This window comes from Mytilus edulis, chromosome 2 (assembly GCF_963676685.1).
Source record: "Mytilus edulis chromosome 2, xbMytEdul2.2, whole genome shotgun sequence".
Classification (NCBI taxonomy): domain Eukaryota; kingdom Metazoa; phylum Mollusca; class Bivalvia; order Mytilida; family Mytilidae; genus Mytilus; species Mytilus edulis.
Window position 1 is genome coordinate 92263983 of NC_092345.1, and position 13110 is coordinate 92277092.

A 13110-nucleotide genomic window follows, 5' to 3' on the forward strand; every position below is an offset into this window, starting at 1 on the left:
TGCTGTACTTGTTCACATGTATGTGTATGAGGACACACATGTTACATTTCCACAAATCATTACTTAATCACAGATAATTGTCTAATATATGAAGGTTTCAAAAATTATTTTATCTGTAAAGAGCTCTGCCTATCTACAGTTACATACCACAGATTCATCATCAGTAGGTTTTTGTGTCAGTTCCTGAGTTAACAGATCTATTTCTCTTTCCTTGTCTTCTATTTCCTTGACTTTTTCTTCTAACATAGCTTGAACCATGTCATAATCTTCCTGAAACTTTATCTGTAAGAAAAAAGCATGTCATATTCAAATTATACATATTTACGACGAGTGCAGGAGGATGTAGATTTTATTTCCAGGGAAAGTTTCTGAAGACTGTCAAAGTAGTATTGACGATTCCTCCTTTGAGCATTCAACTTTAAGGAGTTTAAGAAAAGACTGAAATTTAATATACCCTAATCCCTTCTTCCAAAAATAATATTTCAAGATCATCCGACAGTATACTGTAAACCAACTTATTTTCGCGGATAATTTATTTCGCGTTTTACCCTTTCTAGACCACTTCGCGGGTATTTAATTTCGCGATTTTCTGATTTACTTGATGAAGTTAAATAAGGAATAATGGAAGTTTTACATATTCGCGACGATTTCAATTCGCGTTTTTTTTTTCTTCTCGCGAAAGTCGCAAGAAACGCTCGCGAAAATAAGTTGGTTTACAGTATATTTTGAAAAGTGATCTAATTTTACAATAATTTGGTTTTAGAGCTTCTTTTTTTATTTTTTATTTTCAATTCTGCTGTAATAGAAAATTCTGCATTTCAAATTTAACTGTAACATTAAATTATTGAAATTAGAAATGTAAATACCATACCTGGAAATCGTGCAAGCTTTCCCCTTCATTATTTAATCCCTCTACTTGTATATTTAACATACCTGGAAGTCATGCAAGCTTACCACTTCATTATTTAATCCCTCTACTTGTATATTTAACATACCTGGAAATCATGCAAGCTTTCCACTTCATTATTTAATCCCTCTACTTGTATATTTAACATACCTGGAAATCATGCAAGCTTTCCACTTCATTATTTAATCCCTCTACTTGTATATTTAACTGGTCAATGTAGGCTTCTTTCTCTTGCAAAACATCATTTAGCAATACAGCATCCTCAGTCTGTAAGAAAAAAAATATATTTATCCACTTATTATACTTCCTGATGCTATAAAAATCAAAATGAAATATATAATAACAATGTAAAATTGAGAATAGAAATGGGAAATGTGTCAAAGAGACAACAACCCAACCATAGAGCAGACAACAGATGAAGGCATGCCATTATGCTTGAAGTTTAGAACAAAAGTAGGTATGAACTGTACAAAACAGAAATTTCCCCTGACATTCATATACATTTCATTATGTTCCAGTTTACATTTTCCTGCCTTGCATCTAAGGACAAAAGGACATTATCAATACACATACCTTTGGTGGAGGTTCTACTTTGACTTCTAGCTCTGTCTTTAGAGCTGTTATTTGTTCCTCCCTCTGTGTAAGACTACCCTTCAGCTGTTCAACTTCCTGTTGCAGATTACCAATCTGATCAATTTGATTGGCTACAGAATCATCTATCTCCTGCTGAAGACTTGTCTGGAAAATAGAAAAAGTTTGCTACTAAAGAGTCTAGCTAGCCTTATACACCACACCTAGTCTGTCGAAAAAGTTTCTAAAGCTCATCGATTATTATAAACTATATTTTCCAACTCAAAAATAAATTTAACTTACTTACGTCCATTTTTATTCATACTAAATTCATGTGTAAGTTTCATAAGTATATCTCTTTGCATGTAAATCCCATTCTTAATTATCAGACATATCTACCACTTCTTATTATTATCCTGTTTGAGATAATAGAGGACCACCAAAATTTTTAATTTTACATTTTCTTGTATGTCATTAAGTTTTACATAATTGATAATATCACAAAACAGTGCACACATGTATGCAAGTTAAAATATACAGACCTTTTCTGCAAATGAAGCACTAACTCCTGGCATTTCTGAGTCAGTAAAAGAACCATCTGAGGTGTGAGAAGCTCTGATAAAATCAAAGTTCCTTCTATCAAGTTCCCCTTGTAATCTTTCTACTTCATCACGCTGAAAATAAAAACAATTTGATGATTCTAAATGTGAATAAAAGTAATGAAATGAAATCAATTTGGAGGTCTTATATCTGCAAAATCAATACTAAAAATAAATTATCTAAAGAATAACTAATTGAAGAATAATAAAAAAAATACTTTAACAAGTGACCAAACAACACATTATTTCATACAAGTGAGAGGTTTATTCTAGCTATAAAACCAGGTTCAATTCACCATTTCTACATAAGGAAATGCCTGTACCAAGTCAGGGATATGATCATTGTTTTCCCTTTGTTTGATGTGTTTGACTTTCCTTTTCCACATTTTCCTTGAAGCTCAGTATTTTTTGTTATTTTCTTTCTTTTTATGAATGGACATACACGAGTTAAAATCAGAGTTTTTCGGTTACAAGTTGAATATTTTTAAACTATGTTTTTTCTACAGTTCCCAATTTATTTCAATGCAATGCATCAACATTGTTGTATGACATCAGAGTGTGAAATTATTTGGATATATTTAACTGGTGAAATTATTAGTCTTTATTTAACTGGGAAGTCAAAGTTTTTCATTGGAATTATTTTAATGTGATAAATGTAACTAATATGATTGAACTGGTGAAATATAATTCGCTATTTATTGTTAATTCTAACATCAAATGTTCAATAAAGTATATTTACCAAATTGACTATTTCTTCTCCAGAAGTAAGTTTATTTAATTCCTCTTGTAATTGATGAACTTGATCATTAAGATGGTCGATTTCTTGGTTTTTCTCGTTCATAAGAGTTTGTGTGAAGGGAGATAATTCTGTAGGAAACTGACTCTGTAGTGAGTTTACTTTTTCCTGCAACAATGAAACAAAATCATTTAAATAAAATAACTATGACAACAAATTTCATATTTTTAAAAACTTCACAAATAAGCCCATGAGACAAAATTTTAAATCAACAGAACTTTTAAATTGTATATCTATTTTCAGTATATTGCCATGGCTTTCATAACTTAAAATTTGCAGACACTAGAGATCTGACTGATTTATCTCCCTACTAAATTCAAACAAAAACTTTTTAACTTCATGGTTTTCAAAATATTTAAACTAGACACCTTATTTTTGGGGGAGTTGCAGTGGGAGGATGTAATAATCATAGTGCATGTTTTATATGGGAATTACCAGATATCATTCTGTTTAAAAAGTAAAATATGAGGTGACAATGGAATTATGTCATTCAAAATCCAGGAAATTTGATTTACATTCACTCATTGATTTAGGAGTAGTTGGAATGAAGAATGTTAACCTTATATAATATATATAAATTGAAAAGTTCATATTTTGGTATGGGTACCCCATAATTTCTTCTGATAAAATAGTAAATTAGGAGATGCACAAGTACATTATGCAATAGAGATTAGGTGAAAGATTCATTGAAATTCATTTTTTAGTTAATATGAAATTGGTCCAAAAAGCATACCTGTCAACCTGTGACGATGAAAATGCAGCTCATGACCTGCATTGAAGAATCAAATCTCAGGTCATAATGCGTACGAACTTTTCGAGCTGAATTTCATTATTAAATATTATTTCATTGCACTTTTAAAGATTTTAATAAATTTGTGTATCTCAGTCTTATGTGCTTTACTTTTTGAGAAAAAAATAATACAATCGTCAAACAATAGAATTTAGTAAGACTATTCCCTATGTAGCCTTTAACCATAATTTTTTTATTGTACAAGGAAATTAGACTATGATAAAATATAGTAATACAGTTAAAGGGAGTATAAATGTAAAAAAAAAAATTTTTTTAAATTTGTATAAAGGTATAAAAATAATGAATAGTTATTTTTCAATATGTATTTGAATTTTATATTTTGAATGATTTAATCTTTTTCACCCATAAAACATAAATATAAGGAATAATTTTGAATGGTGACAAATAAGGGGAAGTAACTCTAGTTCAGTTTGAAACCGATGGTGCAATTTACTTACGACCTAAAGCTAAGGTAATTGGTGTTAATTAACAGTGTGTTAGACACCAAAGCTGTCAAGTGAAGCCATGCACTTAATGGGTCACTTAATTTGACAGTTTACATAGCTAGATGAACTTCCTGTTCATGGAAGAATTATGAATTTGGCGGTATTTCAAAGGAATATTACTTATGACATCAATCTCAAGGCTAAGAAATACGGGTGAAATCAGGTCATTTTCGGAATTCCCGGGTTATTTCAATGACCCGGCGGGTGTTCCGGGTGATCCCTCAGAATTGTGAAAATCTCGGGTCACTTGACAGGTATGCCAAAAAGACAGATGGAAGGACACCTCAATCATTATATACCCCTCATTTCATTAACCAGTGATGTAATTATGTGTTTGATTGTAATACTGACCATTAAAGTTTCATTTTCTTTTTCCAGTTGGCTGACTCTGTCATCATATTGACTGGTTACTTCCTCTACTGGTACCTTCCGACCTTGGGATGTCAGTTGTTGTATGTGTTGCTCTTTATTATTTAATTGGTCTTCCAAATCTTCTATCTGCACTTGAAGTTCTGACACCTTAAATGAAGACAATTTGAGATGTGATCTTAAAATATTAGACTGCATGTAAAACATCATTAAAGAAGAAAATTAATGTATAGTTGAAAGAAGGTTTATTACTCTTTATGCATTAATATGTGATTTTTATTCCACAGAGAAAGATGAACATAAAATATTCATCATAGACAATATTCAACTAAAATACCTGGAGAATTGTGTAGTTTGAATATTTTATTTCCAATTAAAGGGCCCTATAAAGAGCTTTCATGACATTACATACAAGTACATAAGATTAGACATAACTTAGAGACATATAGGAAAACAACATTGTTTAATATAGTATATAAAGCCACTGGTTCTCATTGCTAGTTAATCAAACCTAACAGAAAACATTATTAAATTGTATAATTTCTGCAGTGTATCTTAATCACCTTTAATTCTTTCTCTTCCAATAGTTCTTTCTCTCTCTCCAATTGTCTTTGTAAGGTAGAGTTCTGTGTATCCCCTCCATAGTCTCCCCTATGTCTCATTTCATCCATCTGAATTTCCAACGCAGACACCTGTTTTATATAATCCTCTACTTGGTTTTGTAATGCTTCTTTTTCGTGAATAAGTTCCTATGAATGAAAGATTATCCCATGTAGTGTAGAAGATATGATGTAAAACTTTAGACTCACCATTGAAATAAAACAGCTACAGAGTATACAGTATCTGAATACTTTGGATTTATTATCATTCGTTGGATACTAATTTTCTGGGATTTCATGGGTACAGGCGAACCACGAATTCAAATGTTCAAGGAATAACAACTTTTATATAAAGTTTTATGAAAACTTTTGCAAAATCACGAAATCAAAACGTCCACAAAAATGCATGTTTTCCTCAAGTCACAAAAATTGATACCCACAACAATGAATCCACAGTAATAGATATGAAAATAAGATGGAATCACTGCTTTAATAACTATTGTTTATGACAGTTTTAAATGATCTTTTTAATCAGGTGTGTTTGAATACATCAGACAGACATCTTAAGAATATGACAATGTGACTTATCTTTTGGAAGATCCTTCTAAAAATGCTGGTGTTCTGCTGAGAATAAACTTTACTAAAGAAATCATTAAATCTACAAACTTTTCATGATTTAAAAAAAAAACTATTATCTTTATAAAAAAAAAAATGTGACATGGTATGATTGCCAATGAGATAACTATCAACCAGAGGAAAACGATGTATATATTTGTGTACATCTTTCATAAAACAACCATTATCCGTATCTCATGCATTTGGATTCTTTCAAATAAAACTTAGTGTCAATGTTTTATAAACATGTTTTTATATATCAAGAATTACATTTCAATAGAACGTTCTCTTTATTTCTTCTCCCAAAAATCTACAATATAACTGAGTACTGTAACATTTACAATTTTAAAAGTACCTCTTCTTGTTTAACTGAGACCTGATGTGACGGTAAGAATCTTCGCCTTCTGTGACCTCTAGGCTGTCTGGTACCATCTACATCAGTGTCCACTTCCTCACCAGGGGCAGGTGACTCTGTACCTGAATCCTCCTCCAACTCATCTCGTTTCTGTAACTCCTCCTCTAGGGTAACTATTTTCTGCAAAACACATGTTAACAAAAGATTGTAAATATGTTCCAGAATACATGTGTATTGTTTATCATCTTCTATTATATCCGTAGAGATATTGAGATTTTTAAATCCTGCATAATAACATTACAAGGTCTAAGTAAAACCTATAGATCTATCTGAATTGTAATATAAAAACAAACTTCTCCAAGTTTTGAGCCTTTTAATATTCTACATAGGAACCAATTTTCATAGATTATGGAACACTTAAATGTTCGTTGATATTTTATTTCATGTTTTTACCTTAGTTTGCGTTCAAGCCTATGGAAAATTAAGTTTTTCGTTGAACATTTAATTTCGTGGTTCACCTGTACCAACAAAATCCATGAACATTGGTACCGAACAAATAATAGTGAATCCATAGTATGCACAGTGCATGTATTTCATATCTATAATTTAACTAAAATTGATATTTCCTAAAAACAACAGAACATCTAATATTTTTTCTTGACAACTATATAACATGTGTTGAGCTGATTCAAATTATTCATAATATTACATTAACATTGTGATATGCTTCATAAAAACAAAATTTTTCACCTACATCATGTATATAGAGAAAAAAATGTTTTTGAATTCAAATGCTTTTTATTGCTTGAATCAATGCTGATGTTAAACACAACTTTCAGCATTTTTTTCTATATAGTGGTAGCCAGAACTAATAGTCAGAAGAATATGGGCTTATTCAAGATTAAAGAGCAAATAAATATATTCATCATAAATGAACATCACTTATCTTGGTATCTTACTTGTTTGAGTTGATTTTCTTTGATGTTTTTATCTTCAATTTCTAGCTCTAGCTGTCGAACAAGAATGTTTAATTCTTCAGTTGTAAGTTTTTTCTCCCGTAAATCTCTCTGGAGTTTTTCTGTTTGTAATACTATCTCACTATGACTGTTCATTCTATCCTCAAGTTCCTCAGTTAGATCATCAACCTGTGGATAATTGGAAAATTGCCCTTCGTTTTTTATCTTATGATGTTTATTATAAAACAAATAAGGAATTTCCTATTATCATTTCAGTAGGAAAGGCTGATTTAATATTGAAAAAAAAATGGATGATCAATCTTTTTTTTTTTTCACTGTAAATTCTACCTGCGTGTACATCATGTATAGCAACATTAGTTAGGAAATACTGCAATGTGCATAGTCTACAAAAATTTATATAAATCATTAGATATATTTTTTTTCCATTATTGAATATAGAATTTTTTAAGACGGATCATATATAGAGAGCATTTATTACTGGTTTACTGTCTCATTATAGATTCTGACCCTGGAAACATATAGTGTACATTTTTTCTGCAACATTTCAACCTTCCATCCATTAATAATGTTTATCACTTTCCTGTCCTATCTAATATTATATACTAACTAACCTCTTTTTGAAGTCTGCCCTCATCATATCTAATATTATATACTAACTAACCTCTTTCTGAAGTCTGCCCTCAGTTTTATTTAGCTTGTCTTTGTTTTGAGACTCTTGTTTCCATTTATTAATCTCCCTCGTGAACTCTTCCTGTTCTTGTTCTCTCTCAATAGTTTGCTCCTAAAGTGGTAATAATTATAATGATACAACTTTCATTAAGGCATTCCACATATATTATGCCTGCTGGGAAAAGGGATAGTTGTATCATCTAGGTAATTTTGTTTTGTATTTAAACAGATTTTCTTTTTTGTCCCATTTATTCAGTGTATTATATATATTATTACAAGACACTTCTGTACATTGGTTATCAATATTAATCATAGTTCAATACCGACAGCTGCTGTAACAAAGTTTCTTGACCTGAGTAAAGCCAACTGTTTTATATCTACATTATATGACATTTTCAATAGTTTAGTATATATAAGTCATAAAATGTCATTTGACAACAGGTTACCTATACTTTTTTTTTTTTTTTATACAATCAATTTTAATTTTACAAAATTTTGCACCGATTTCTTCAATTAACTGCACTTTGCATATATAGTGTTAAATAAAAATATATGAATAATGTTAATTTACTGTTAGGAAGCATCAAACATATATGTATATATATTTTAGCTTATAAAACTTGTATATATTTGAAATAACATTTAGTTTTATTAGCAATAGATGTTGATAGTGTAACTGAATCTGGAAAGATGGAGTGAATGATTAAATCATTAGTATTAATATGTATAACTTCATTAGAATATAGACTTTACGAACAAAGAGATTCAACTTATATAAATCTTTGTATCCAAGATTTTCTTACTTAAAAAATGGTAACAGCTAGTGTATAGCAACACAAGAAACCTAACCATCTTCCTGGGAAGTGCAATTTCATAAAACCTAACAAAGCGTTGGTAAATGGACTAATTTCTTCTTTCTACAGGAATGCCATAGTAATAATATAGTCACTTTATAACTTATATTGTAATACTATATATAGTTTCATGCATTTATATTTATATATATATTCTTTGATATATCATTGATTACAAAGTGTAATTTAATGTACTTTGAAATCCTGGGAATTAATTGGAATTCTTGTTCTAATACCTGAAAATTCCTGTGAACAGTTCTATTATTAAGGTTTCTACTTTGATAATAATAAATATGACAGTAAAAAGCTGATATTTCTTTCAGCTCTGAATGTTGTTTCAATTGGAATTGATTCCTCCATTACAGTGTGAATTTTTTTCATGGCTTACATTCAATGACATGACAATAATTTATTATTTAAAATATCCAGACAATAAAGTAATTTTTCTTGTAGATTCGAAGTATATACAGTAGATGGTGACCAGTTTATAAAGCCTAATAAATCTCATTTTAACAACCATTCCAAACCAATGATAAATTTTGGACATGCTTAATAAATTTAAAATATGAAGATTTCATGCGTAAAAAAAGTAAAGAACAGGCAAAAAAAACTGTTATCTGCAAATATTGAAGACATTTTTCATTTTCTAAATGTTGACAATGTACATTGCCTAATTCATGGCTGTTAAAAGCTTTTCAGAATGCTCCATATCTAAGCATTATTCATGTTCTAAAAATACATTCAAGTTACCAGAATCTATTTTTGTTTAACAATCTGCAGATAACAACCAAATGTAACGGAACTTCAGAGAAAAAAAGTAAGTGTAAAATATAATATAGAAAACAAATGGCTATGTCATGTGTATCTTACAGAATTTGTGGAAGTCGACTGAAAAAACACAATACACAGTGCAAAGTGAGGCTTCATGCAACACATACATATGAGAGAAAAACATTCTTATAGTTATATCACCCACTGACAATATCAGGTTATGAAGAAAGGCAATTTATTTTTATATTTCTTTTATAATAACTAATGATGGATTGTTGATTGCTTAAAGTTCAATGGAAAAATCACTTTTAGTAATGATACAAAAAATGTTATTAAAGATAATTTTGTGTTTATCATACATTTTCTGTAAGCTTGATAAGAACTTTTAGAACTAATGCTGAAACTTTGTTCATAACCTGACACATCTCAATACAGTTAAATCATCTTCATTCAGGTGTGGTTCTTTAATATTCAATATAAGAGCTTTTGTTTCAAAATAAAGCAATGTTTAAAGTATGTGAATGAAAGCAGATTTTACTGTAAATATATCATCAATTATCAATGTTTGTTAAAACTTTCACCATAATTAATTAGTATGTATTGTTCATGCATATCAAAATTCCATGACAAACAAATATCAATGATGCAATTCATAATTATCTTCATCTTTTTTTTAATTTGAAATGAGATTTTCGCAGTACAGTAATACAAAAATACTGCTATTGTTATCCAATCCTAAAGCAAAAGCTATATACTTTAGGTTTTCTGTACAAGCTTTGCTTTAATTAATGGTAAATCAGGAGAAAGTATAATGCATATGATGTATTCAAGATATACCAACACACTGAAACCAAGAGTAAACTTATATAACTACCTCAAGGAACTGTTTATTATATTTAAGCTGTTTTTCAACAGCATCCACTTTTAGCTGCATTTCAACGATTTCTGCTTTCTTATCCTCTAGAATCTGTAAGTAGTGTCTCTCTGTCTCTTCTCCAGCATTCTGTAAATCACGAACTCGTCCCTCATATTTATCTTGAAGTTCTCTCACTTGTTGCTGTAAATCTCTTTTGTCATCATTCAAACGATTCAGCTCCAGCAACATAGCTATTAAAATTGATACAGAAAAAGTCATGTTTTGTTCAAAATTTTAAAGCAGAAAAACTATTGAGTGCTAAAAATGTTTTCCATATTTGTAAACTGGTAAACAGTTATAGGAAATACTATACATATCATAAATGTGTGCAACAGATCTTTTACACAGAGCCAATAAATTAACTACAAATACCATTCTGAAAACAGAATAAAATGTGTCTTTTTTACAAGGGTATACAATGAGAAGAGATGTACACACAGTAATAGACATGTTTAGTAGATTTCACAGCAAACATGCAAATACACACAGACATTTGTGATTTGTGATAAAATTTGTTGCTTTATTTAATGCAGAACTACAATAGTATGTTAAATTTCTAAAATCTACTAAATTCAATAAAATGACAGCTAATCAACAATCCCAAACTAAATTGTTCATTTTAAAAAATTTACAAAGTTTTGAAATCTAATTTTCATTTTCCTATCACCCATACATTGATGTCCACCATGACATTTATAATATTTCTTCAACACATCAAATCTTTAGTCTCTTTTAGGATATTATTGTAAACAAACCCGTAAGAAGATTTTCAATTTATGATATTTGGTATGACAGCCTTTCAAATATTTTTAAAAGTTTAACTGACACTATCAATCCAAGCCAATTTAAAGCCAATAAATGTGTAGTACATCATTTTTTTAAATTTAAAATTTATATAATAAAATTGAGAATGGAAATGGGGAATGTGTCAGAGACAAAAGTGTGCTGAATGCCAAATATATATATATATGTATGTGTGTCTGTTTGTGTGTCATATGTTTAGGTGTTCAGTAGTTGATTATTTACACACCATGCAAAACAGAATCAGCTGACAAATTTGTATATAATAATTCAAATGTCAATTGAAGATTTCATTTTTGTATTTTTATTCTACATCAATTTATCAGCTGATATGAGAAAGTTCAAAAGTTCACAACACACTACATAGTGTTTTAACTCACACACATTACTAGTAAAGTGACACTGACAAAACAGCTGACAAAAGATAATGATTAGGTATGTATATTACTATAGTTTAAAAATAACCATGAAGTAAAAACCCAAAATAAGCCTTTTTCCAAAATCATTTTACGATTTTTTTTAATTGAAGTATAATACATGTTGTAATGGAAGAATTGCTTTAATTCCCATCCAGAATGATTAATTTAACCATCATGCATATTTCTTTGAAATAAAAAAAGACCAAAACTTCTACTAAATACACACAATTTATCTAACATGTATAAAATAGTTGGCAGGAAACCAGATTCTAATAGACTGGTCATGCTTATCTATAATTGCAACGAGGACGAACCTTCTTTATTAGGTGGCACTGCTTCTGTGGTTGTCAAGGTAACTGTGTATAAACAATACGGCATTAGCCATGCAAACAACAGATTCAATGAAGAAAGATGTACTTCGTAATTTTGTATGTTTTTTTAAAATATTGAAATTAAAAAGACATGCTTATTAAATGCTTTAAGCTTTATATTGTGAAAATGCATGTTGTTTAATCAGGAAATTATCTCTAAGCATTAACTAGAAGAAATATCATACAGCAAAATGCAATTCTTTCAAAAAAGCAATAATTAGAATATATGATAAAAATGTTCCTACTTTTTATCCAATCAGAATTAAGAAAGCAAATTGTATTAAGAGGAGGTATTAGTTTTTCTTCAAGCAATATGAACACACATACCCAAAACCATGCAGCATTAGTAAATTATACATGCAAAACATGCAAATAAAGCTGATAATATAATAACAAATAGTAACAGCTGGGTAAATACAGCATGCACAAAAGCATGCTTGGACATGCATGTTGTAATGTTATAAGAGCATTTATTCTTTGATGTTTGTTCACATACTATGGAATTGAATCATTCACAGGGGTTTTTTTTAACAACTAAAGAAGAAAATAAGAAACTCATCCAGAGTTTCAGAAGCTTTGTAAAATACTGTTGATGAGTCAATTTAGAACTTTATGGGAAAAGTCCATTTTTGTATTTTTTTCATTGCCTATCTCATTTGGTTTGATTTTCTTTTATATGATATTGACACCATATCTGATAAAGCAGCATTTGGTAGAATCTTCTTGAGACCAGTTCACAAGAATCAATACTATAAATTCAGAAATTATTGTGAGGTTTTTATTAATGCAAAAAATGGGACTGGGTTAGTATGGCAATAACTATAACTTTTATTCTGATATCTGGTCCATATATCAGTACGCAGATTTTCTTAAAATTGCAATAATTAATCTTGCATTATTGTCCTATCTTTATAAATCACAATAATTTCTGAAATTACAGTAATGAAATATTCAGATATAGTTTTTGAATACATCATTAACTACTGAATTACAATTCTTTTCTTTACTTTTAAAAATTTAGATACAAAGAAAATAGTGCTCTCATTGTATCCATTCATAAGCAGGTAGCCATATATTTTCTACTAGTACTATAAATATTTTAAATTATAACTTATAATTAACATGTTTCATAATGGCTACTTTCAGAGAAAAAAATATGGATTTAAACAACATCTAAACCTTTTTATGGAGTGACATTACTTAAACATGGGCCGAAAGATATCGTT

General features: G+C 29.4%; 1 protein-coding gene across 16 annotated transcripts in view; it reads right to left on the minus strand.

The window, feature by feature from the left end:
* LOC139513412 (A-kinase anchor protein 9-like) overlaps positions 1 to 13110 on the minus strand; it is a 135579-nt gene that overhangs the window by 29420 nt on the left and 93049 nt on the right. For 10 of the 16 annotated variants that reach the window (XM_071301847.1, XM_071301857.1, XM_071301846.1 and 7 more), the window contains 13 exons: positions 11828 to 11869; positions 10252 to 10484; positions 9477 to 9494; positions 7745 to 7864; positions 7066 to 7251; positions 6107 to 6286; positions 5101 to 5286; positions 4520 to 4687; positions 2816 to 2980; positions 2020 to 2151; positions 1481 to 1645; positions 1058 to 1174; positions 148 to 282 (listed from right to left, as the gene is read on the minus strand). In XM_071301847.1, the coding sequence (XP_071157948.1) occupies positions 148 to 282; positions 1058 to 1174; positions 1481 to 1645; positions 2020 to 2151; positions 2816 to 2980; positions 4520 to 4687; positions 5101 to 5286; positions 6107 to 6286; positions 7066 to 7251; positions 7745 to 7864; positions 9477 to 9494; positions 10252 to 10484; positions 11828 to 11869 (1847 nt within the window). Of the gene's footprint in view, positions 1 to 147; positions 283 to 1057; positions 1175 to 1480; positions 1646 to 2019; positions 2152 to 2815; positions 2981 to 4519; positions 4688 to 5100; positions 5287 to 6106; positions 6287 to 7065; positions 7252 to 7744; positions 7865 to 9476; positions 9495 to 10248; positions 10485 to 11827; positions 11870 to 13110 lie in introns of all 16 variants that reach the window. The other 6 variants (XM_071301855.1, XM_071301853.1, XM_071301851.1 and 3 more) reach the window with 4 other exon arrangements.